General features: G+C 51.4%; 1 protein-coding gene across 1 annotated transcript in view; it reads left to right on the top strand.

The window, feature by feature from the left end:
- The first annotated feature begins 19,125 nt into the window (after positions 1 to 19,125).
- The window catches only part of LOC137346234 (E3 ubiquitin-protein ligase TRIM39-like), an 11,936-nt gene continuing 6,544 nt past the window's right edge, over positions 19,126 to 24,517 (top strand). The window contains 2 exon segments of the mRNA XM_068009667.1: positions 19,126 to 19,363; positions 19,366 to 19,571. Of these exon segments, the coding sequence (XP_067865768.1) occupies positions 19,159 to 19,363; positions 19,366 to 19,571 (411 nt within the window). The 5' untranslated portion in view covers positions 19,126 to 19,158.

Here is a 24,517-nt window from a genome sequence, read left to right as displayed (position 1 = left end):
TGGAGGCTGAGCAAACCAAGGCCTCCGGAACCGAGTGAGCGCTGTCTGTTGCAGGTGCAGAGAGAATGGAGGGAGGTGCTGTGGCGCTACCCTGGACTATGGAGGTGGAGTTAGTGGCCTGGAGGTTGGAGCAGCTCTTCTGAATTTGCCCCAGCCCCTCGCAGGCATGGCACCGCACCTCGTCCGAGGTCCAGAAGACACAGTAGGCCGCCCCCTGGAACTCCACATTGAAGTGGCCATCTGAGACCTCCTCCCGCACCAGCTGCATAAATAACTGGAAGGAGTAGACATTCTGGAGGCTGTTCTCCCGAAGACTGAGCAGAGCAGGGGTGATCCCCAACCTCACCTCCCCGAGATGATGCAGGTGGGGGAGGGGGAGCTCACCAGGAATGAAGGGCGGTATATTGGACAGAATGACCCTCCAGGGGGTCCACTGGCATAAAGGTCCCGCCCACGGTGAGCCCCTCGCTCAGGGCCAGGGACACCGCCCACTCGGTCTTCAGGAAAAACACTGCCTTTCCATACATTTTAGAGGCAGCAACAATGGCCGAGGGGCCGACAACCTCAGCCATTGCTTTCACGCATGCCCCTTATCGTCATGTTCGGATGGACATAGCTCTTGACCTCATGCTTAGATGTTATTAAAGCAAAAGGTGACGGGGCCACAGGAGCAGCTGCAGCAGCCACAGCAGCTATGGGGTCTAAGAGTCACGCCCACCCCTAAAAAACAAAGCAAATTGACCAGGTTTAAACAAAAAGCAAACTTTAAACAAAATGGTGTGGGAGCAGAGGAGGATAGGGGTAGGAATTTAAAGGAATAGGTGACAGAGTGGAGGAAGGGAGAGAAAGGCTGCAAGGGATTTTCGCTTCCACTGGTCGTAGGAGCACTTTAATAGAGTCATTCCACGTCTTACAGTTGTCTTCCAGTTTGGAGAGGCTTCTTCACCCATGATGGCTAGGGCCTCCCGGTACTCACCTCTTCTGATGTTTCACAAAGACTTCCTTCACCCAGGCAACTCCAGCTGGCCTGAGCAGGCAGTTGGGGTGGGGAAGAAGCTCCCTGTGTGCAGGATGGAAATCAACACCAATACAAAATACAAATACAGGGGCTCCCTACAGCTTTTGGCAGCCCCACCCCTGGGTCTTCCAGCCTCTTCTCCCTCCAGCAAACAGTCCAAACAAAAAAGTCTTTCAGGTGCTCCGACACCCACCTCTCCAAAAATAATTGCAGCCTTCCTGCCTCCTCTCGATGGATTCACTTGTCCAGTTGCAAGACTCTGTCCATTCTGCAGTCTCCTCTGCAGTTGCTGCTGCACCTGCCAGCTGCAGATACAGCTACTCCCCCGGATTGCAGACAGGAAATGCTCCAAACGCACTAACCAATCAGAGCTCTACCTGTCCTGGGAGTGTTTGATGGGACAGTGTAGAGGGAGCTTTACTCTGTATCTAACCCCGTGCTGTACCTGCCCTGGCAGTGTTTGAAGGGACAGTGTAGAGGGAGCTTTACTCTGTATCTAACCCCGGTTTTTTTTTAGTTTTACTCTGTATCTAACCCAGTTTTTTTTTTAGTTTTACTCTGTATCTAACTCCGTTTTTTTTTTTTCTTCCAGAACCACCAGCTTTTATCTGGTGCTTTCAAAGACGCCACCCCCCCCCCCCACCCCCCCGGCTCCCCCTTTCAAACTACAGAACGCAAATTGTTCCTGCTCATCTATCGACCTCCGTGCTTTCTCTGTCCTGGGAGTGTTTGATGGGGACAGTGTAGAGGGAGCTTTACTCTGTATCTAACCCAGTTTTTTTTTTTTTTTCTTTTTTTTTCTCTCGTACTGTACCTGTCCTGGGAGTGTTTGATGGGGACAGTGTAGAGGGAGCTTTACTCTGTATCTAACCCCCGTTTTTTTTTTTTTTTTGTAGAGGGAGCTTTACTCTGTATCCAACCCCCATCCTTTTCTTTTCTTTAAGGTGGCCTTTATACCCCAGGCCCCTTTTATATTTTTCACATCGAGGGGGCCTTTATCCCTCAGGCCCCCTTTATGTACATATTTACAGTTTTAAAATAACTTTATTAAAACAGATAAATAAACAAAAAAACACAAATTAAAATGCCATTCTCGGCGTCGATGATGCACTCCAGTCCCTGCGGTGCCCACCGGTCGCGGAAGGCCTCAAGCGTACCGGCGGATACCGCATGCTCCTTTTCCAGGGACACCCGGGCGCGAACGTAACCGCGGAAGAGGGGCAGGCAATCGGGGAGGACGGACCCCCCGACGGCCCGCAACCTGGACCTGTGAATTGCCACCTTGGCCAGGCCCAGGAGCAGACCGACGAGGAGATCCTCCTCCCGGCCCGAGCCCCTCCGCACCGGGTGCCCAAAGATCAGGAGCGTGGGACTGAAGTGCAGCCAGAATTTGAGGAGCAGCCCCTTCAGATACTCAAATAGGGGCTGCAACCTCGCACACTCCGTATAAACGTGGAACACGGACTCGTCCAGGCCGCAGAAAGTACAGCTGGCCTGGGAGTCCGTGAACCTACTTAAAAGCCTATTGCACGGGACTGCTCTGTGCAGCACCCTCCACCCCAGGTCCCCGATGTAAAGGGGGAAGACTCCCGCGTAGAGAGACCTCCATCGGGGTTTCCCCTCGCCGCCAGATGGCAACGCGGACCGCCAGGGCATGTCCGGCCGGCTGACGAGGGCGAGGAAGTGGAGAGTGTGCAGGAACAGCCCGTACAGGAAACCCCTCCGCGCCGATTGGAATGGCACGGAGGGCATTTCCGAGAGGCGGCTCGGGTTGTGCGGGACCAGCTCCCGAGGAGGGTTTCGGGGCCTGGGTCCGATGAGCAGTTCCGGCCGAGCGGGGGTCAACTCGGCCGGGATCGCTCCGCACTCCCGAGCCCCCTCGCCACCCGCAGTGAGGGGCGCCCCGGGGGTTTCGGCTACTCCTCCGCCCGCCGGACCGTCCCCGGAGTCGGCCGCCCGGACAGCCGAGGCGCTCTCCTCCGCCGGCGGGGGAGCGCCCTGACTGGAGGCGACCATGTTCCAGACTCGGAAAAGATCCCGGTAAAAGACAGGCAACTCCCTCAGAGAGGCGCGGCTAACGGACTCCACCGGGAGCTGCGTGTCGTCTTGAAGGCAGTGACACTGGCGGAAAAAATACGTCGCCAGCGCACACCATCTGGGAGGACGCTCGACGTACAGGTATCTCTGCAGGGTCCGAAGGCGGAGAGTCGCAGCCTGGGTGCGGACGCACACCAGCGACTGACCGCCCTCCTCGATCGGGAGACTCAGGACCGCGGCAGAGACCCAGTGTTTCCTCTTGCCCCAGAAGAAATCGACGAGTTTCTTCTGGATCTTGGTGGCAAATACAGGGGGCGGGGCCAAAGTGACCAACCGGTACCACAACGTGGAGGCCACCAGTTGGTTTATGACCAACACTCGGCCCCTGTAGGAAAGCACTCGGAGCAGTCCTGTCCAGCACCCCAGCCGAGCAGTGACTTTCGCCTCCAACTCCTGCCAGTTTGCCGGCCAGGCTTCCTCAGCGGGGCTAAGGTGGACTCCCAGATAGAGGAGGTGCGTGGTGCTCCATGCAAAAGGTTTCATCTCCTCCGGCAGGGAGTCCACCCGCCACTGACCAACCAGGAGTCCGGAACATTTCTCCCAATTGATCCTCGCGAAGGACGCGGCAGAAAAGGTCTGCTGGCAATCGTGCATCCTCCGCAAGTCAACGGGATCTGTGATTGCGAGGAGCACGTCGTCGGCGTAAGCCGAGAGGACGACCCGCATGGCCGGCTCGCGCAGAGCCAATCCCGTCAACCTCCTGCGAAGCAGGCACAGGAAGGGCTCCACACAGATGGTATACAATTGGCCGGACATGGGGCATCCTGACGCACTCCTCTCCCAAAGCGAAGGGGCGCCGTCAAGGACCCGTTAACTTTGACTAGACACTCTGCGGCGGCGTATAAAAGTCGGACCCGGGCCACAAAATGCGGCCCGAGTCCGAAAGCGCGCAGAGTCCCGAAAAGGTAATCGTGATCCACCCTGTCGAACGCCTTCTCCTGATCGAGGGAGAGAAAGGCGACTGACTGACCAGTCCTCTGGAAAAGATGGATCAGATCCCAGACCAGGTGGATGTTGTCCTGGATGGACCGGCCCGGGACCGTGTAGGACTGGGCGGGGTGGATCATGTGGGCCAGCACGGAGCCCAGGCGGGTAGACATAGCCCGGGCAAAGATCTTATAATCCGTGCTGAGGAGGGAGACCGGACGCCAGTTTTTAAGCAGGCGGAGATCGCCCCTCTTCGGCAGCAGGACGATGACCGCCCTGCGCCACGAGAGGGGCATCTCCCCGGTCGCCAGGCTTTGCCCCAGGACCCGCGCGTAATGGTCCCCCAGGACGTCCCAGAACGCCCTGAGGAACTCCACGGTCAACCCATCCAGCCCTGGGGATTTGCCCCTCGAGAGCTGGTGGAGGGCGCCAGTCAGCTCCGCCAACGTGAACGGAGTCTCCAATCCTTCGGCGCCCTCCGGGCTGACCTGCGGCAGGTCCTCCCACAAAACTCTGCGCGCATCCTCGCTGGACGGATCCGGAGAGAACAACACACTGTAATAAGTACGGACCAGGAGGCCCATTCCCTCCGGATCCGTGATGGAGGATCCGTCGTCGGCCAGCAGCTCGATGAGCTGCTTACGGACCCCCCGCCATTTTTCCAGCGAGTAGAAGAAGGGTGAGGCGCGTTCCAAATCTTCCAGGATCTGGATCCGCGACCTCACGTACGCGCCTCGGGACCCTATGAGCTGCAGGTCCCTCAGCGCGCCCTTCTTCTCTTTGTACGCCTGCCACAGGGCCGGGTCCGCGACGGCATGACCGAGGCGGGACTCGAAGTCGAGCACCTCCCTCTCAAGGTGCCCGACCTCGGCTTCCCGCCTCTTGGTCGACCCCTTCGCGTACTCCTGACAGAAGACGCGGATGTGAGTCTTGCCCACATCCCACCATAGCCTCAAGGAGGGGAAGCCCCCCTGCTTCCTTCTCCAGTCGGCCCAGAATCGGCAGAACGAGTCCCGAAATCGCACGTCCTCCAGCAGCCGGTTGTTAAAGTGCCAGTATGCGGACACCGCCCGCGTGCGGAGTGGAGTGAACTCCGCCCACACCAGGCGGGGGTCCGAGCACGGCACCAGCCGCATGGAGGCCGCCGAAACGCGGGAGACGTACGCCTGCGAAATGTAGAGGCGGTCGATTCGCGACCCCCCTCCTCCAGACCTCCACGTGAAGGCGCTGGAGTCGGGATGGAGATTCCGCCAGACGTCCACCAAGTTAAGGGAGCTGATCAGTCCCCTCAACTTCTCCACCGACGCTTGGCCGCGCTGGGGACCGGAGCGATCCCCCACCTCGAGGGTGCAGTTAAAATCCCCCCCGAGGCTGATGCACTCGCCGCTATCGATGGAGCTCAAGAGAGCGGACACTTCTTCAAAGAAGCGCGCTTGCAACGCGCCGGGCCTGGGCGCGTACACGTTCACAAAGTGGAGCGGCACGCTACCCAGGCGAACGGCGAGGTGGAGCAAGCGGCCCGGCACTAGCTCCTTGACCCCCAAGATCTCCGGCTGAAAAGTCGGGGCCAACAAGATAGCCACCCCACTAGAAATAGGGGTGAGGTGACTCATGTAGACCCCACCCTGCCACTCCAGGAGCCAGGTGGCTTCGTCTCCCGGAATGGTGTGGGTTTCCTGCAGAAAGCTCACCGCGTATCTCCCTTCCCTAAGGACTGAGAGATTGTGAAATCTGCGGTGAGCCCCTCTGCTGCCGTTGATGTTGAGGCTGGCTATGGTTATCTTCATGTCAAAGGTACTTAAAACCCGTCACCAACAGCTCACTGTGAGGAGGGAGTGGAAGTGCACCTGGCCCTCCACTCCCCCAGCAACCCATTGAGGAACACATTAAAACGGCGCCTCTCAACCAGTTTCACGCCCGCGCGCTTGCCCGCTATCTTCAGGGCGGCACGGACGGACTGGATGATCAGCGCCAGACTCGACCAATGGCCGAGGGCCAGCTGAACTTTATCGCGGCAACTCCTGCAAGCCGCGAGGAAATCCCGGAGTTCCGCCGTGGGGATGAGAGGAGATTCGGTGGGAGGCACGAGGGACTCCACCACCTCACTGGCGATGGAATCAAGGTCATCCTCCGTGCCCAACACCGAATCCCCATCCTCCTCCAGGTCGTCACCGCCAGCGGCCGACACATCCACCACACACTGTGGGGCGGACGTCCCGGCCGCGCCAGCATGGTCCTGCCTCCGTCATGATCCCACCCCCAGGATCGATGGCGGAGGAGTCCTCTCTGGGTTCTATTATGAAACTGGAGCCTGTGGATGTCAGCAGTTCGGGACCCCCCTCCACCTCCACCCCCAGGCCAATGTGTGGTCCAGGGGAGACAGAAGTTCTCGACTCCGGAAATCCAGCCGGAGCCGAGACCGGAGGTGGAGGGAGGAGGCTATCTCCCGCTCCGCCAGCACCCACAGGCCCAGCAGATGGGGCAGCATTCTCAGTTTTCACCAGATCGGGTGTCTCCTGGTTGGTGGTGGACTCCGGCTGGGAGGGCTGGCCCTCTGGGGCCTCGCCCTCCCCTTCATTTAGGGCACCCGACCCAGTAGCAGTGGCGGAATGGGCGGCGTCCCAGGCTCCCCCACCACAAAGCAGGGCCCCACTTACTCCTTCAGGAGGGGCCTCAAGTACCGGGGCCTTCCCCTCCCCTCCATCCTGAGGAATAGTGTGCTCCTGCCCGGACTTTGCAGCCTTGGTGGTGGCGGTAGGGGAAACCTGGGGACCCGAAACAGGAGACAGCTCCCCTCCAACAGATAGGCCCTGCGCCTCAGGGCCCCTTGTTACCTCTGTGAAGGGGTGCCTTCTCCTCTTTTTCCCAGTTGTGTGCGGAGGTTCAGAGACCTCCATATCACCAGAGGCCTCCACCTCCACACTCTCCTTTTTTTTATTCACCCTGGGCCTGAGCCCAGCCCTGGGACAGGTGGATTCCATGGGAATGGGTTTTGGGTTGAGCTCAGGCTCGGGTTGAGTCAAAGTGTCCAGGGGACGCGCCTCATGATGTTTCTTTTTTCCCCGTGTCTTCCTTCCGCTCGGACGGACGCTCCCCTCCCCGCCGGAGGCTGTGAAAACCACAGCCTCCAGAACCGACTGAGCGGTGTCTATTGGATGTGTTGGGGGAGTGGGAGGAGGTGCTGTGGAACCACTCTGGGCCGCCGAGGTGGAGCTGGCGGCCGGGAGGTTGGGGCAGTTCTTACGAACATGCCCCACCCCCTTGCAGACGTGGCACCGCGCCCCGTCCGAGGTCCAAAAGACGCGGTAGGCCGTCCCCTGGAACTCCACATTAAATTGGCCCTCCGTGTCCTCCTCCCGCGCCAGCTGCATAAATAACTGGCGGCGGAAGGAGTAGACATGTTGGAGGCAGTGCTCCCGAAGACCAAGCCGGACTGGGGTGATCCCCGACCTCACGTCCCCCAGATGGTGCAGGTGGGGGAGGAGGAGCTCACTGGGAATGAAGGGTGGGACGTTGGACAACATTATCCGATGCGCAGTGGCCCCCAGAGGGTCCACTGGCAGGAAGGTCCCCCCCACAGTGAGCCCTTTACTCAGGGCCAGGGACACCGCCCGCTCGGTCTTCAAAAAGAACACAGCCTTCCCATACATCTTTGAGGCCGCAACAATGGCCGAGGGGCCGACAACCACGGCCATTGCCTTAACGCAGGCCTCAATAGACATGTTGGGGTGGGGATAGCTCTTCACCCCATGGCTGCATGTCAACAGTGTTGCGAAGGATGGCCCAACCAGTCCCCATCCACCAACACCCTCCTCCGCCTGGCTGAACTTGTTCTCACATTGAACAACTTCTCCTTCAACTCCATGCATTTCCTTCAAGTAAAAGGTGTCGCCATGGGTACCCGCATGGGTCCTAGTTATGCCTGTCTTTTTGTGGGATATGTCGAGCATTCTTTGTTCCAGTCCTACTCAGGCCCCCTCCCCCAACTCTTTTTCCGGTACATTGATGACTGTATCGGTGCCGTTTCCTGCTCCCGCCCTGAACTAGAAAACTTTATCAACTTTGCTTCCAATTTCCACCCTTCTCTCACCTTTACATGGTCCATCTCTGACACTTCCCTTCCCTTCCTCGACTTCTCTGTCTCCATCTCTGGGGATAGGTTGTCTACCAATATCCATTATAAGCCCACTGACTCCCACAGCTACCTCGACTACACTTCTTCACACCCTACCTCCTGTAAGGACTCCATTCCATTCTCCCAGTTTCTCCGTCTCCGACGCATCTGCTCTGATGATGCTACCTTCCATGACGGTGCTTCTGATATGACCTCCTTTTTCCTCAACCGAGGATTTCCCCCCACTGTGGTTGACAGGGCCCTCAACCGTGTCCGACCCATTCCCCGCACCTCTACCCTCACCCCTTCCCCTCCCTCCCAGAACCGTGACAGGGTTCCCCTTGTCCTCACTTTTCATCCCACCAGCCTCCATATCCAAAGGATCATCCTCCGCCATTTTCGCCACCTCCAGCGTGATGCCACTACCAGTCGCATCTTCCCCTCCCTTCCCCTGTCAGCATTCCGAAGGGATCGTTCCCTCCGCGACACCCTGGTCCACTCCTCCATTACCCCCACCACCTCGTCCCCGTCCCAGGGCACCTTCCCTTGCAATCGCAGGAGGTGTAATACCTGCCCCTTTACCTCCTCTCTCCTCACTATCCCAGGCCCCAAACACTCCTTTCAGGTGAAGCAGCGATTTACTTGTACTTCTTTCAATGTAGTATACTGTATTCGCTGCTCACAGTGTGGTCTCCTCTACATTGGGGAGACCAAGCGCAGACTGGGTGACCGCTTTGCGGAACATCTCCGCTCAGTCCGCAAGCAGGACCCTGAGCTTCCGGTTGCTTGCCATTTCAACACTCCCCCCTGCTCTCATGCTCACATCTCTGTCCTGGGATTGCTGCAGTGTTCCAGTGAACATCAACGCAAGCTCGAGGAACAGCATCTCATCTACCGATTAGGCACATTACAGCCTGCCGGTCTGAACATTGAGTTCAATAATTTCAGAGCATGACAGCCCCCCACTTTACTTTCATTTTTAGTTATTTTTTCTTCCCTTTTTTTTTGGCATTCCTTTTTACATTTTTTACAATCTTTTTTTGTATTTATTTCAGTTCATCTTAGTTTGTTCAGTTTGCTCACCCACTGTTTTTTTCAGGTTGTTTTTCTTCAGGTTTGTACTTGCTGATGTTCAATATTCAGTATATTCACACCTAATCTGTACTAATGCTTTGTCTTTCAACACACCATTAACATATTGTTTGCCTTTGCTCCATGACCTTTTGGTCAGCTATGTGGCCTGGTCCAATCTGCACCTTCTCCTTTGTTATCTCTTGCCCAACCCCCACCTCACTTGTTTATAATCTGTGACTTTTCTAATATTTGTCAGTTCCGAAGAAGGGTCACTGACCCGAAACGTTAACTCTGCTTCTCTTTCCACAGATGCTGCCAGACCTGCTGAGTGAATCCAGCATTTCTTGTTTTTGTTTTAGTTTAGTTTAGTTTAGAGATACAGCACTGAAACAGGCATTTCGGCCCACCGAGTCTGTGCCGACCATCAACCACCCATTTATACCAATCCTACACTAATCCCATATTCCTACCACATCCCCACCTGGCCCTATATTTCCCTCCAACCTACCTATACTAGGCACAATTTTATAATGGCCAATTTACCTACCAACCTGCAAGTCTTTTGGCTTGTGGGAGGAAACCGGAGCACCCGGAGAAAACCCACGCAGACACAGGGAGAACTTGCAAACTCCACACAGGCAGTACCCAGAATTGAACCCGGGTCGCTGTGCAGGAAGAATTTGGCGAGATGGCCCTTCTCACCACTACGTCTTTGTGCTTATTTGAAAGTTCTGGCAATTAGGCACTCTGCCAAATGACTTTGGCAGTCTGCTCGGGGAACCATCCAACAGGATCCACCATCTTTTCCTATAGGGCCTTGAGGACATTCCTTGCAGACAACTTACCTGATGGATTTGAGGTCAAAGGTGTTTTTCTGCACAAACTTTTCCACGAATGATAGGTGGTACGGCACGGTCCAACTGGATGGAGCGTTCCGCGGCAATGTGACCAGACCCATCCTTCGCAACACTGGGGACAGATAGAACCTCAGCACATAGTGACACTTGGTGTTTGCGTACTGGGGATCTATGCACAGCTTCATGCAGCTGTACACAAAGATGGCCATCAGAGGGCGATATCGGATACATTTTTTCCCCCATTATCCAGAGGTTTGAACATCGTGTCCTCTGAACCCGGTCCATTTTTGATCTCCAGATAAAGCGGAAAATGGCTTGGGTGACCGCCACAGCGCAGGAGTGGGGTATGGGCCAGACCTGCGCCACATACAGCAACAACGTGAGCGCCTTGCACCTGAATACCAGTTTCTTACCCACAATGGAGAGAGAAAGCTGCTCCCACATGCTCAGTTTATATTTCACCATGGCTATTCTCTCCTTCCAGGTTTTGGCGCATGCCCCAGACCCTCCGAAACATATCTCCAGCACCTTCAGGTAGTCTGACCTGATGGTGAAAGGGACAAAGGATCGGTCAGCCCAGTTCCCAAAGAACATGGCCTTGCTCTTGCCACGATTTACTTTGACTCCCAAAGCCAGTTTGAACTGGTCGCAGACGCTCATCAGTCTGCAAACAGACAGTGGATCCGAGCAGAAGATGGTGATGTCATCCATGTACAGGCAGGCTTTAACCTGAGTGCCTCCGCTGTCTGGGATTGTCACCCCTCTTATGCTCGCATCCTTCCTAATAGACTCAGCAAAAGGTTCAATACATCCAGCAAACAAGACAGGTGAGAGAGGACAGTCCTGTCTGACTCCAGATTGGATCGGGAAATTTTCTGATTCCCACCCATTGATTGAGACTGCGCTACCGATGACTGTAAAGAGCAGTTGGATCCATTTGCGGATTCCCTCCCCAAATCCCATTTTGGAGAACATGTCCATCATGTAGGTGTGTGATATCCTGTCAAAAACACTCTCCTGGTCCAGGCTGATGAGGCAGGTGTCCACCCTCCTGTCCCGTACATAGGCAATCATATCCCTGAGTAGCACGAGACTATCAGAGATCTTCCTGCCGAGTACAGTACAGGTCTGATCAGGGTGAATCAGGCTGGATTCGACTGGCTATGACTTTGGACAGAATCTTGTAGTCTACATTGAGCAGTGGGACGGGCCACCAATTTCTGAGCTCCGCCTTCTCCCCCTACTGCTTGTAGATGAGGGTGATGATGCCTTTCCTCATGGATTTCGACATGCTGCCGGCCAGAAGAATACTCTCGTACACTTCCAACAGGTCTGGGCCGACTCAGTCCTACAGGGCCGACTTCCGGGAGTTTTACTCGTCTCGCAGGATCTGACGGCCTTAGTCGGCTCATCAGAGTTAGCGGTTTGTCCAGACTCTCCCGTGTACTGTCATCTAAGACGTCTGTGATAGATGACGGGAAGGACTGGGAGGCAATGCTTTCCATGGGCTTCACGTTGTATAGCCGGCAGGAAAGGATTTGTTAATCCTTAGTATGTCGGTCTGCGAAGACGTTACCAAGCCATCCTCTTCCTTCAGGCTGCTGATCACAGAGCTCTCTCTGTGCGAGCACGTCTCATCCTGCTCAACGGAGCGAACTCTGGACCGGAGGATGTTCTGGAGGCCTACGTGGCAAAGAACGAGGCCTGCTGGCTCTTCACCTCTTGGAGAGCCTCCTCGACCTCGACCCCCACGGACTGCAGCAGGAACAGATTCTGCATGCTTTACTGGAGTCGGGATATTTCCCTCTGTCTCTTGCCCTCTGAACACCTTTGAGGATAAATAACCTCTTGATGTTCTGCTTAATCACTTCCCACCAGTGAACTGGAGACTCAAAGAGGGGTTTTACAGTTTTCCAGCATTTGCAATCCCTTTTGAGTTCCTCAACATTCTCTGGGGTTAGCAGTGTAGCATTGAGCTTCCATGTCCCCCTGCCAACCCGCTGGTCATCCTGTTGGTGACAGTCAGCCAATAGGAGGCAATGGTCAGAGAAGAACACTGGCTTGACGTCAGTGGATCTGACCGTGACAGCACGGGACACAAACAAGAAATCAATCCTGGAACAGGCAGACCCATCCGATCTTGACCAGGTATATCTACGCAGCGCTCCGTCTGCAGGTTTGCTGAAGACGTCGTGCAGCTTGGCATCATTTACTGTTTCCATTAGGAATCTGGGTGTACTATCAAGTTTGCTGTCGTCACTGCCGGATCGTCCAGCTGTATCAATGATGCAGTTGAAGTCACCACCAAGAATGACCGGCCTGGATGTCGCCAGCAGCAGTGGGAGCTGCTGGAAGACGGTCAGCTGCATTGAATCAGGGCGTACACGTTGATCAACCGGAGCGGAGCATTGATGTACATTACGTCTGCTACGAGAAGGCGACCGCCCACCACCTCCCTAACTTCGAAGATGGTGAAGTTGCCTCCGCGCAGCAGAATACCCAGGCCGGAGGAACGGGAATCGTTTCCCCCTGACCAGATCGATGGCCCATGGGCTCACCATCATGACCATTGCCTGTAGGTGCTGAGGTGTGGTATTCCACACTCCTGCAGAAACAGTAGGTCGGCTTTGACCTTGGCGAGGTAATCCAAGGTCGAAACACATTGCACATTAATCGCAGCAATCTTTATACCCATTTTAAAGTTGGGTATTGCTTACCACACCGGATGTAGAGAGACACACAGAGAAATAGCGGGAGACCAAAATAGAGAGAAACAGCTGAAATGACAGGTTAAACACAGAGGGATAGACACAGGCTCTGGGGGACTGCAGTGTTTAGCCACTGCCCAGCTGCCAGCCCCTGCAGAGAAGCACCTCCGCCCCAAACCCCCCATCTCCCACCCTTGCAGGATGTCTGATTTTCAATTAAATTAAATGCTGGGGCAGTGATTAAGTGTGAGCACCTTCATCTCAGTTTAAGAGAGAATTTCTGGGAGTTCCGAAGAAGGGTCACTGACCCGAAATGTTAACTCTGCTTCTCTTTTCACAGATGCTGCCAGACCTGCTGAGTGGTTCCAGCATTTCTTGTTTCTATAGTCCATAATGGGGTTTGGAGTGAAAAGTTTGCAGGTCATTAGGAAGCAGCTCCTTGTCATGTCTCTGCTCAGAGCTGGCTTTGTTACCTGGATTAACAGGACAATAGGCATGTAAGAGCGAAGTCCAAAGTACGGAAAATCCTCATCAGGGAACTCCTCTTTGCTGACGATGCTGCTTTAACATCTCACACTGAAGAGTGCCTGCAGAGTCTCATCGACAGGTTTGCGGCTGCCTGCAATGAATTTGGCCTAACCATCAGCCTCAAGAAAACGAACATCATGGGGCAGGACGTCAGAAATGCTCCATCCATCAATATTGGTGACCACGCTCTGGAAGTGGTTCAAGAGTTCACCTACCTAGGCTCAACTATCACCAGTAACCTGTCTCTAGATGCAGAAATCAACAAGAGCATGGGAAAGGCTTCCACTGCTATGTCCAGACTGGCCAAGAGAGTGTGGGAAAATGGCGCACTGACACGGAACACAAAAGTCTGAGTGTATCAGGCCTGTGTCCTCAGTACCTTGCTCTATGGCAGCGAGGCCTGGACAACGTATGTCAGCCAAGAGCGACGTCTCAATTCATTCCATCTTCGCTGCCTCCGAAGAATACTTGGCATCAGGTGGCAGACCGTATCTCCAACACAGAAGTCCTCGAGGCGGCCAACATCTCCAGCTTATACACACTGCTGAGTCAGCGGCGCTTGAGATGGCTTGGCCATGTGAGCCACATCGAAGATGGCAGGATCCCCAAAGACACATTGTACAGCGAGCTCGCCACTGGTATCAGACCCACCGGCCGTCCATGTCTCCGCTTTAAAGACGTCTGCAAATGCGACATGAAATCCTGTGACATTGATCACAAGTCGTGGGAGTCAGTTGCCAGCGTTCGCCAGAGCTGGCGGGCAGCCATAAAGACGGGGCTAAAATGTGGCGAGTCGAAGAGACTTAGTAGTTGGCAGGAAAAAAGACAGAGGTGCAAGGGGAGAGCCAACTGTGTAACAGCCCCGACAAACAAATTTCTCTGCAGCACCTGTGGAAGAGCCTGTCACTCTAGAATTGGCCTTTATAGCCACTCCAGGCACTGCTCCACACACCACTGACCACCTCCAGGCGCGTATCCATTGTCTCTCGAGATAAGGAGGCCAAAGATGAAGATGAGAAGATGAGATGAGGCATGTACTCCACAATAGGCTGCTCCACAAACCACTGACCACCTCCAGGCGCTTACCCACTGTCTCCCGAGACAAGGAGGTCAAAGAAGAAGAAGAGGCATGTACTCAGCTCCTAAAACCCTGTCTCACATTTCAAATCTGTTCCCATTCTCTGGCTCTGTATCGGGGGATATGTTTGTAAGATGGTGTCTCTGAGAGATTGTTTATTTCAGTGAGTGAGAGAAAGGACCTTGGGCTCTTACTGTGTTTTTTGTATTTTCAAAATCCTTTGTTTTAATCAATTTTATTTCTCTTATACTCAAGACAAATCTTTTTGGAAACTGCAGCATTGACAAGACAGAGAGAGAATCCTTTAGCACGAGGGATCCTTGGACAAGAGCTTTAACCAGAGAGGAAAATAATAATAAATATATATGTGTCATTGTTTAATTCATTCTTATATACAGCAAAAAGACTTTGTGTTTTCGGGGCTAATATAAAAACAAAGTGCTGGAAATGCTCAGTACTTTTAGCATGGTTTTTATTTCAGATATCCAGCATCCACAGTATTTTGATTTTGTGTTTTAGGGGGTCTGGACTTTTTACAACAAGGGAGAGGGTGACTGGAGGGGCCTCTAAAGCAAATAGTTTGGGAAGCGCTGCTCCAGAACAGTCAATGTAACCCCTCTCTTGCTGCAAGATATATCTCTTCATCTCCCACCACCCCGCCCCCCCGAGACACCCCTCTCTATTCTGTATCTACATCTTACTTTGCATCTCTGCCCCTCGACGTCTTTCTGTCTCTGCATCGCTCTCTTTGTGTAGATCTTTCTCAATATTTACATCATGCATTCTCTCTACACCTCCAGTTCTCTCTGCGTATTTCTCCATCTCCCTATCCATCTCTCTCTCTCTCTCTGCCCTTCTCGGTATTTCTGCCCTCAGCTCTCAGTTTTTCTCACTGGTTTCTGGCTCCCTGCCTGTCTGTCATTCTCCATCTCCCTCCCAATTTATTTCTCTCTCTCTCTTTCTCACTCGGTCAGTTCTTCCCTAATCCCTGGATCTCTGCTTTCTGTGTCTCTGACCCTCTGACTGGGGGGGAGCGGGTATTTGAACTCATTGCCATGGTGTTGTACAGGGTGATAGTGAACCGGGATCCTGCTTTCCATCTCTGCCGAATTTTGCTCCTATTGAAGTAAAAACAGGGGAGAGATGCTGAGCGGGCGGCTGATGCACAACCCTCCCTCCCCCCGGCCCAAGTTGCACTATTGGCACCGACAAAGTCCAGCCCAGTGTTTCTTTCCCTCTCGTGCATCTGCTCCCCGACTGGCTCTGCCTGTCTTCTTATGCTTCAATGGGGGACGAGACAGATCAGCCATGATTTTACATTGGTGGGGCAGTCTCAAAGGGCTGAATGGCCTCCTCCTATCCCTGTGCCAATCAGTGTCTGTTGTGTGTGTGTGTGTGTGTGTTCTCTGTTCAGGGTTTGATTCCCTGATGCCAAGTTTGGGGGGGTGGGGGCGGTGGTGGAGGTGAAGGAGGGGAATGGTGGTGGTGAGGAGAACAGGTGAAACACCTTTCTGCAGGGAGGTATGTCTCTGTGGCTGGGATCTTCCTGTGCATAAAGGCTCAGAATTGCAGTTAGCCACCGTGGGTCCTTGCTCTATGCCTGGCCCTGCGTTTGGCCAGACATGAGTTTAAGGTGCCGGGGGTCTGGGAGCCATTTTATAGAATTCCAGCAGTTTATCCAGACCATCGGGAGGTGGACCCACACCCAGGAAATTGATGTAGGCTGGAATTACACAGGGAGTTGTTGACTGGGATGGGAGTTACATGGCGGGGTGGGGGCGGGGGGGGTGGGGATACTGTTCAAGAGGGAGATTATACAGGGTGGGGATCAGTAGGGGGCTTTTACAGGACAGGAAGGGCATTTATAAAAGGAGGGAGTGTTTACAGTGGGGGCAGGGGGGAGAATTAGAAGGGGGATATTCACAGACAGAATTAGTTAACATTTAAAATGAGGGGCGTTGTCCAGGTTTAAAATGGGATGGGGGGGCTTGTACACATTTAAAAAGTGGCAGGGGGAGGGCGGGGGGAATTTCTCCAGTCTGTTCAAGGGGGGTTGAGATGGGGGATTGTTCATGGGGGGGGGGGGGGGGTAATTAGAGGGGCCTATTAATGTGGCGTTAATTAGATGGAGGTCTATTCACAGGGTGGGGGATTAAATGGGGGTCTGTTATCTAATTAGATGGGGTCTGTTCATGGGGAGTGGAGTATTAGATTGGTGTCTGTTCATGGGGGGGTATTAAATGGGGTTTGTTAACGGGAAGTATGAGGTGGGGTCAGTTCATGGGGGTATGAGATGTGAGGCGATCTGTTCACAGTGGGGGTATTAGATGGGGGTCTGTTCACAGGGGCGGTAATTAGATGGGGGGAGAATGCTCGAGGTGGGTATTAGATGGGAGGGTTGGTACAGGGGGGGAAATTAGATGGGGGTCTATTCACTGGGAGTATTAAATGGGGGTTTATTAATGAGGGGTTCAGATGGGGGTCTGTTTACCAGAGGGTATTAAATGGGGGTATGTACAAAGTGAGGGTATTAGATGGGAGGGGGGGCTGTTCATGAGGAGGGGGTATTAGATGTGGGGTCTGTACACAGCTGGGTATTAGATAGGGGTCTGTTGACAGGGATGTAATAAGATGAGGGTCTGTTCACAGTGGAGGTAATTAGATGGGGGGGTCTGTCCTGGGGAGGGTATTAGATAGGGGTCTGTTCACGGGGACTGAGGTATTAGATGGGTTTTTTTAATGGAAGGGTATTAGACGGTGATGTGTTTACAGGAGGATATTAGATGGAGTCTGTTCACAGTGGCGGGGGGGGAGCGGTGTTAGATGGAGGTCTGTTCACGATGGGGGTTAATTAGATGGGGGTCTGTACACGGGGGTGTTAATTAGATGGGTGGCTGTTCATGGGGATGGAATTTTTGTGGGGGAAAATATTTGCGGGAAGGAAATTTGTGGGCGGGACGATTTTCAGGGGAAGAATTTGCGGCGGGGGGAAATATGCAGTGGGGGAAATTTTGATGGGTGCCCAGAAATTCTGGGGAGGGGTTTTCTGAACTATCCCGCGGGGCCACCCCCAAAATGCCAAGGATGGGGGTGCCCCATAAATTCCGAGGTGGGGGGAAAATTACAAGCACCGGAGAGACAAAAAAACAGTGAGCAAGAAAGCCTGAGAGTGAAAAAGGGAGAAAAATGACAGAGAGGGAAGAAAGAAAAAAGGACAAAAAAGACAGAGAAAATAGATGAGAAAAAAGAGACAGAAAAGACAGAGAAAAATACGGAAAAAAGAGACAGAAACATGTGGAAGAAAAAAAAGACAGAGAAAAAGGACATAAAAAAGAGACAGTGTGGGTAAGGGTGACTGTGGAGAAAGAGTGCGATTGAGGTTAAAGTTGAGATCGAGGGTAAAGGTGAGATTGAGGGTAAAGGTGAGATTGAGGCTAAAAGCGAGATTGAGAGTAGGGGTGAGATTGAGGATAAAAGTGAGATTGAGAGTAGGGGTGACATTGAGGATAAAAGTGAGATTGAGGATAAGGGTGAGATTGAGCATAAAACTGAGATTGAGGATATGGGTGAGCGTGGAGGTAAAAGTGAGATTGAGGGGAAGGGTGAGATTGAGGGTAAGGGTGAATGTGAGGGTAAGGGTGAGATTGAGGGTAAAAGTGAGATTGAGGGTAAGGGTTAGTGTGAGGGTAAGGGTACACGTGAGAGTGAGGGTGAGATTGAGGGTAAAAGTGAGATTGAGGGGTAGAGTGAGATTGAAGGTAAAAATGAGATTGAGGGATAGGGTGAGATTAAGGGTGAGTGTGAGTTTCAGTCCAATTGTTAGAGCATGTATAAGGATTATGGAAAGGTGAAGGGAAAAGATTACGATGATATGTAAAAATCATAGAATGGTTGCAGCTCAGGAGGCCAATCAGCCCATCGTGTCCATGCCAGCTCTCTGCAAGAGCAACTCAGCTTGTTCCGCTCCCCCTCCCTTTCCCCGGAACCCTGCAATTTCTTTTCTCTTCAGATAATTATCCAATTCTCTTTTGAAAGCCATGATTGAATCTTCCTCCCCCACACTCTCAGGCAGTGCATTCCAGATCCGAATCACTTGGTGCATAAAAAAGATTTTCCTCGTGTCGGCATCGGTTCTTTTGCCAATCATTTTAAATTGGTGTCCTCTGGTTCTTGAGCTTTCTGCCAATGACAACAATTTCTCTTTATCTCTTTTGTCCAGTCCCCTTATGATTGTGTACACTTCTATCAAATATCTTCTCAAACTTCTCTGAGAACAACCCCAGCTTCTCCAATCTATCCATGTAACTGAAATCCCTCATCCCTGAAACTATTCTCAGAAATCTCTTCTGCAGCCTCTCGAAAGCCTTCACGTCCTTCCCTAAAGTGTGATCCAATGAGAATTGGACACAATACTCCAGTTGTGGCCGAACCAGTGTTTTATAAAGGTTCATCATAACTTCCTTGTTTTTATAATGTCTACCTTTTCAATCACTTTCTCAGTCTGCCCTGCCACCTTCAATGATTTGTGCACCTATACCCCCAGGACTGTTTGTTCCAGCACCCACTATAGAATTGTACCTTTTATTTTATATTGGATAATAATCTGGTCATTATTACATTGCAGTTTGTGGGAGCTTGCTGTGCGCGGAGTACTGTCCCTTTAATAACCATTCGGCTCGCTCCTCCCACCGGAACGCCTGCTGTGTTCTCTGCCAAAGTGAAAGACAGAAAGTAAAGTCAGAAGCTGTGGTGGTGAAATGGCGTCTGAAAAGCAATTAGAAAAGATAAAAAATGAGGTGACCTGTTCAATTTGTTTGTCTTTTTACGATGATCCGGTGACCCTGGACTGTGGGCACAACTTCTGCCGAGCCTGTATTTTACAGTATTGGGAACCAGAACAAGGGAATGTCACTTGTCCTGAGTGTCGGAGCGAGTTCACCCAAAAGAGTGTCAGGTCCAACTGGGTTCTTCCAACATTGTGGAGAGTGTCAGGAAACTGAGCCCGGATCAGAAACAGGCTGAGACGGATTTGCACTGTGAGGAGCACGACGAGAAGCTGAAACTCTTCTGCAGCGATGATCAGAGAGCGATCTGTGTGGTGTGTTCAATGTCCCGTGAGCACAAGGACCATGCAGTCAGTCCGATAAAGGAAGCTGCTGACCTCTATAAGGTATGTCCTTTCTCGGTGCACATGTGGGGTTTGGGTTGTTTCTGATTCTGCATCCCCGCGTCCCTCGAATTGGCTGCTGGTTATAAACGCTGTCCAATCAACATCCTGAAACTTCCCATTGACCAGAAACTGAACTGGAGGAGTCCTATAAATACCAAGGCGACTATTTTAATATCGCCCATTTTACACCGTCGCCCAATGTTAAAATTATCCCCCAGTAATGCAGAGCAAGAGTACTAGGTCTACTGTTTATCCATTGCTAAAAACAATGAGCTTTGAAACATATAACTTATCTTAGTGTTAAACTATATTAAGTAAATGTTACTTAATGGAAATGTGTGACTTTGAAATTCTGTGGTACTCCCCTGGTCTCCCATACTGTGGATTCTTTTCCATTACATGCGCTGCATAAATCATAGAATGTTTACAGCACAGAAGGAGACCATTCGGCCTGTCGTGTCTGGCAACTCGTCTCATCCCATTCCCCTACCTTTTCCCAAATATTTCTCTTCAGGCAATTATCCAGTTCTCTTTTGGAAGCCTCAGTTGAATCTGCCTCCACTCGGGCAGTGCATTCCAGATCCTGACCATTTGCTGCATAAAAAAAAGTTTTTCCTCTTGTCGTTGTTGTTTCTTTTGCCAGTCATAGAATCATCATCGAATCCTAGCAAATTTAAGGCACAGAAAGAGGCCACTTGGCCCATCGTGTCTGTGCCGGCTGAAAAATGATCCACCTATTCTAATCCCACCTTCCAGCATTGGTCCGTAGCCCTACAGATTACGGCACTTGAGGTGCATATCTAGACATCTTTTGAATGAGTTGAGGGTTTCTGCCTCAATTACCCTTTCAGGCAGTGAGGCCGAGACCTCCACCACCCTCTGGGTGAAAAATGTTTTCCTCATCTCCCCTCTAATTTTTTTTACCAATCAGTTTAAATCTATACACCCTCGCCACTGACCTCTCTGCTAAGGAGAACAGACACTTCACCTCCACTCTATCCAGGCCCCTCAAAATTTTGTACATGTCAGTCAGATCTCTCCTCCGCTTTCTCTCTTCCAAGGAGAACAACCCCAGCCTATCCAATCTTTCCTCATAGCTGCATTTCTCCAATTCTGGCAACATCTTTGTAATTCTCCTCTGTACCTTCTCTCGTGCAATTACATCCTTTCTGTAATGAGGTGACCAGAACTGCACACAGTACTCAAGTTGTGGCCTAACCAATGAGTTATATAGTTCCAGCATAACCTCCCTGCTCTTGTTTTCTATACTTCGGCTAACAACGGAAAGGATTCCATATGCCTTCTTAACCACCTATCGACCTGTCCTACCTTCAGGGATCTGTCGACATTCAGTCCAAGGTCCCTCACTTCCTCTACACTTCTCAGTATTTTCCCATTAATCAGGTATTCCTTTGCCTTGGTTGTCCTCCCCAAATGCAGCATCTCACACTTCTCCAGGTTGAATTCCATTTGCCACTTTTCTCCCCATCTGACCAGACCATCAATATCTTCCTGCAGCCTACAGCTATCCTCCTTGCTATGTACCACACGACCAATTTTTGTGTCATTTGCAAACTTCTTGATCATGCCCCCTACATTTACATCCAAATCGTTAATATATACCACAAAAAGCAGGGGATTTAGTACTGAGCCCTGCGGAATGCCACTGGAAACAGCCCTCCAGGCGCAAAAACACCCGTCAACAATTACCCTTTGTTTCCTGCCACTGAGCCAATTTTGTATCCACCTTGCTGCATTTCCTTGGATTCCATGGGATTTTTTTTAACCAGTCTGCCATGTGGGACCTTGTCAAAAGCCTTGCTAAAATCCATGTACACCACATCAACTGCACTACCCTCATCTATCTTACTTGTTAGTACTTCAAAAAATTCAATCAAGTCAGTCAAACAAGATCTTCCCTTCACAAATCCATGCTGACTATCCTTGATTAACCTGTGCCTTTCTAACTGACAGTTTATTTTAATCACTTAATTACTTTTATCACATTAAATTGATTTCTCTGGCTCTGGATCATTTTGCCAATGGGAACCGTTTCTCCTTATCTACTCTATCCAGACCCCTCATGACTTTGAACGGCTCGTCCAAATCTTCTCTTCTCCAAGGAGAACAGCCCCAGCGTCTCCAATCTATGCATGTAACTGAAGTTCCTCATCCCTGGAACCATTCTCGTCAATGTTTTATGCACTCTCTCTAATGCCTTAACAACTTTCCTGAAGTGCGGTGCCCAGAACTGGACGTAATACTTCAGTTGAGGCTGAACTCCAGAGGTGAGGTGAGAGTGACTGCCCTTGACATCAAGGCAACATTTGACCAAGTATGGCATTTAGGAGCCCTAGCAAAACTGGAGTCGATGGCAATCAGGGGGAAAACTTTCTGCTAACTGGAGTCATACCCAGCACAAAGGAAGATAGTTGTGGTTGTTCGAGGTCAATCATCTCAGTCCCAGGACATTGCTGCGGGAGTTCCTCAGGGTAGTGTCCTAGGCTCAATCATCTTTAGCTGCTTCATCAATGGCCTTCCCTCCATCATAAGGTCAGAAGTGGGGATGTTCACTGATGATTGCACAATGTTCAGCACCATTGGCGACTCCTCAGATACTGAAGCAACCCATGTCCATATGCAACAAGACCAGGACAAAATCCAGGCTTGGGCTGATAAGTGGCAAGCAACATTTGCACACAAATGCCAGGCAATGACCATCTCAAACAAGAGAGAATCTAATCATCTCTTCTTGATGTTCAATGGCATTACCATTGATGAATCCCCCACTGTCAACATCCTGAGGGCTACCATTGACCAGAAACTGAACTGGACCAGCCACTTAAATGCTGTGGCTACAAGAGCAGGTCAGAGGCTGGGTATTCTGCAATGAGTAACTCACCTCCTGTCTCCCCAAAGCCTGTCCACCATCTACACGGTACAAGTAAGGCGTGTGATTGAATACTGTCCACTTGCCCGGATGGGTGTAGCTCCAACAACACCCAAGAAGCTCGACACCATCCATGACAAAGCAACCCACTTGATTGGAACACAATCGACCACCTTCAACATTCACTTCCTTCACTACTGACGCACAGTGATAGCAGTGTGTACCATCTATAAGATGCACCTCAGCAACTCACCAAGGCTCCTTCCAAACCCGCAACCTCTACCACCTAGAAAGACAAGGGCAGCAGATGCATGGGAACACCACCATCTGCACGTTCCCCTCCAAGCCACACACCATCCTGACTTGGAACTATATCGCTGTTCCTTCACTGTCACTCACCACCACCTTCTCGAGAGCGATTAGGGACAGGCAATAAATGCTGGCCTAGCCAGCAATGCCCACATCCCACAAATGAATTTAAAAAAAGAACCAGTGTTTTGTACAGGTTTATCATAACTTCCTTGCTTTTGTTACTCTATGTCCCTATGTATAAAGCGCAGGATCCCATAGGCTATGTTAACCGCTTTCTCAATGTGCCCTGCAGCCTTCAATGATTTGTGCACATATAATCCCGGGTCCTTCTGCTCCTGCAGCCTTTTAGAATTGTACCCTTTTAATTTATATTGCCTCTCCTCATGCTTCCAATCCAGAATGATTCACTTCACGCTTTTCTGCATTAAATTTCATTTCCTACGTGCCCACCTATTCCACCAGCCTGTCTATGTCCTCTTGAAGTTTACCACTATCCTCCTCATAATTCACAGTACATCCAATATAATAAAAGCAAAATACTGCAAATGCTGGAAATCTGAAATAAAACAAGAAATGCTGGAAATAATCAATTGAGAAATTGAGACGGCCGATGTCTTGTCGACATTTTTCAATAAAAAGATCAAGAACGGGTAAGAGGCCAGGGGGAGGGGTCCAGGTGGAGGGAGAATGCTGGAGGCGGGCGAATGGGTCGGCTGATCAGGCGGAGGACACCTGGTGAAAAAAGTGAGCCCGGAGGCGGAGGCGACGGAAGAAGAGCTCAACATCATGCCGAGCACGAAATTCATTGAGGTGGGGGCGTAAGGGGAAAAAACTGAGTCCTTTGCTGAGTACAGAATGTTCAGCATCAGAGAAGGGAAGGTCAGAGAGTATAGTGAATACATGGCAAGGGGTCAGATTAGAAGGGGCGGGGTCAGAGGGAAGTGAAGGGGAAGAAGGATCTGGAGGGGCATTAGTCCCCATCAGCTGCTGGAGCTTGCGTTTCTTAACACCTGAAAGGAAGGAAAAAAGTTTTTTGTTAATGCGTCGGATAAGACGAAGGATGAAATAAAACTGCGGAGTAGAACAGCTTTGAGATAAGGTGAGGTGGTGCGTCTGGAGAGAGAGGTCCAGTCGACATGTGTCGTTGCATGGCACTGAGTGTGGATCGCAGGATGCGGCGAGAACAGCAGTCCAAGGAAGGTTGTATTTCTCGAAGATACCTGTAATCTGGGGTGGATTCAAAACATGAAGGATAAAACTTCAGTTGGAATCCACATGGAATAAGTCGGTGCCGAAGTTTGTTTCATCATTCATTTTTTAACGTGCCTCCCCACTGCTTTTTTGCCATGTTTGTGCTTTGGGCCAGGGCTGTTCATTTTTCATTCATTTTTCTGTCAATTAACACTCTCTCTGCACTAAAACTTTGTCTTTCAGCACCCCATTAACATACCATTTGCCTTTGCTCCATGACCTTCTGGTCAGTTATTCTCTATGACCCTCTGTCCTATCAACACCTTGCCCTTTGTTATCTCTTGACCCACCCCCGCTTTATTTGCTTAAAACCTATTACATTTCTAACATTTGCAGGGTCACTGGCCGAAAATGTTAACTCTGCTTCTCTTTCCACAGATAGGGGTCCTAACACTGACCCCTGGTGAAACCCACTATAGACCTTCCTCCAGTTTGAAAAACAACTATTCATAACTACTGTCTGTTTCCTGTCACTCAGCCAATTTCGTATCCA

The sequence above is a fragment of the Heterodontus francisci genome, chromosome 29 (genome assembly GCF_036365525.1).
Source record: "Heterodontus francisci isolate sHetFra1 chromosome 29, sHetFra1.hap1, whole genome shotgun sequence".
Classification (NCBI taxonomy): Eukaryota; Metazoa; Chordata; class Chondrichthyes; order Heterodontiformes; family Heterodontidae; genus Heterodontus; species Heterodontus francisci.
This window is presented reverse-complemented; position numbering and strand designations above follow the sequence as displayed.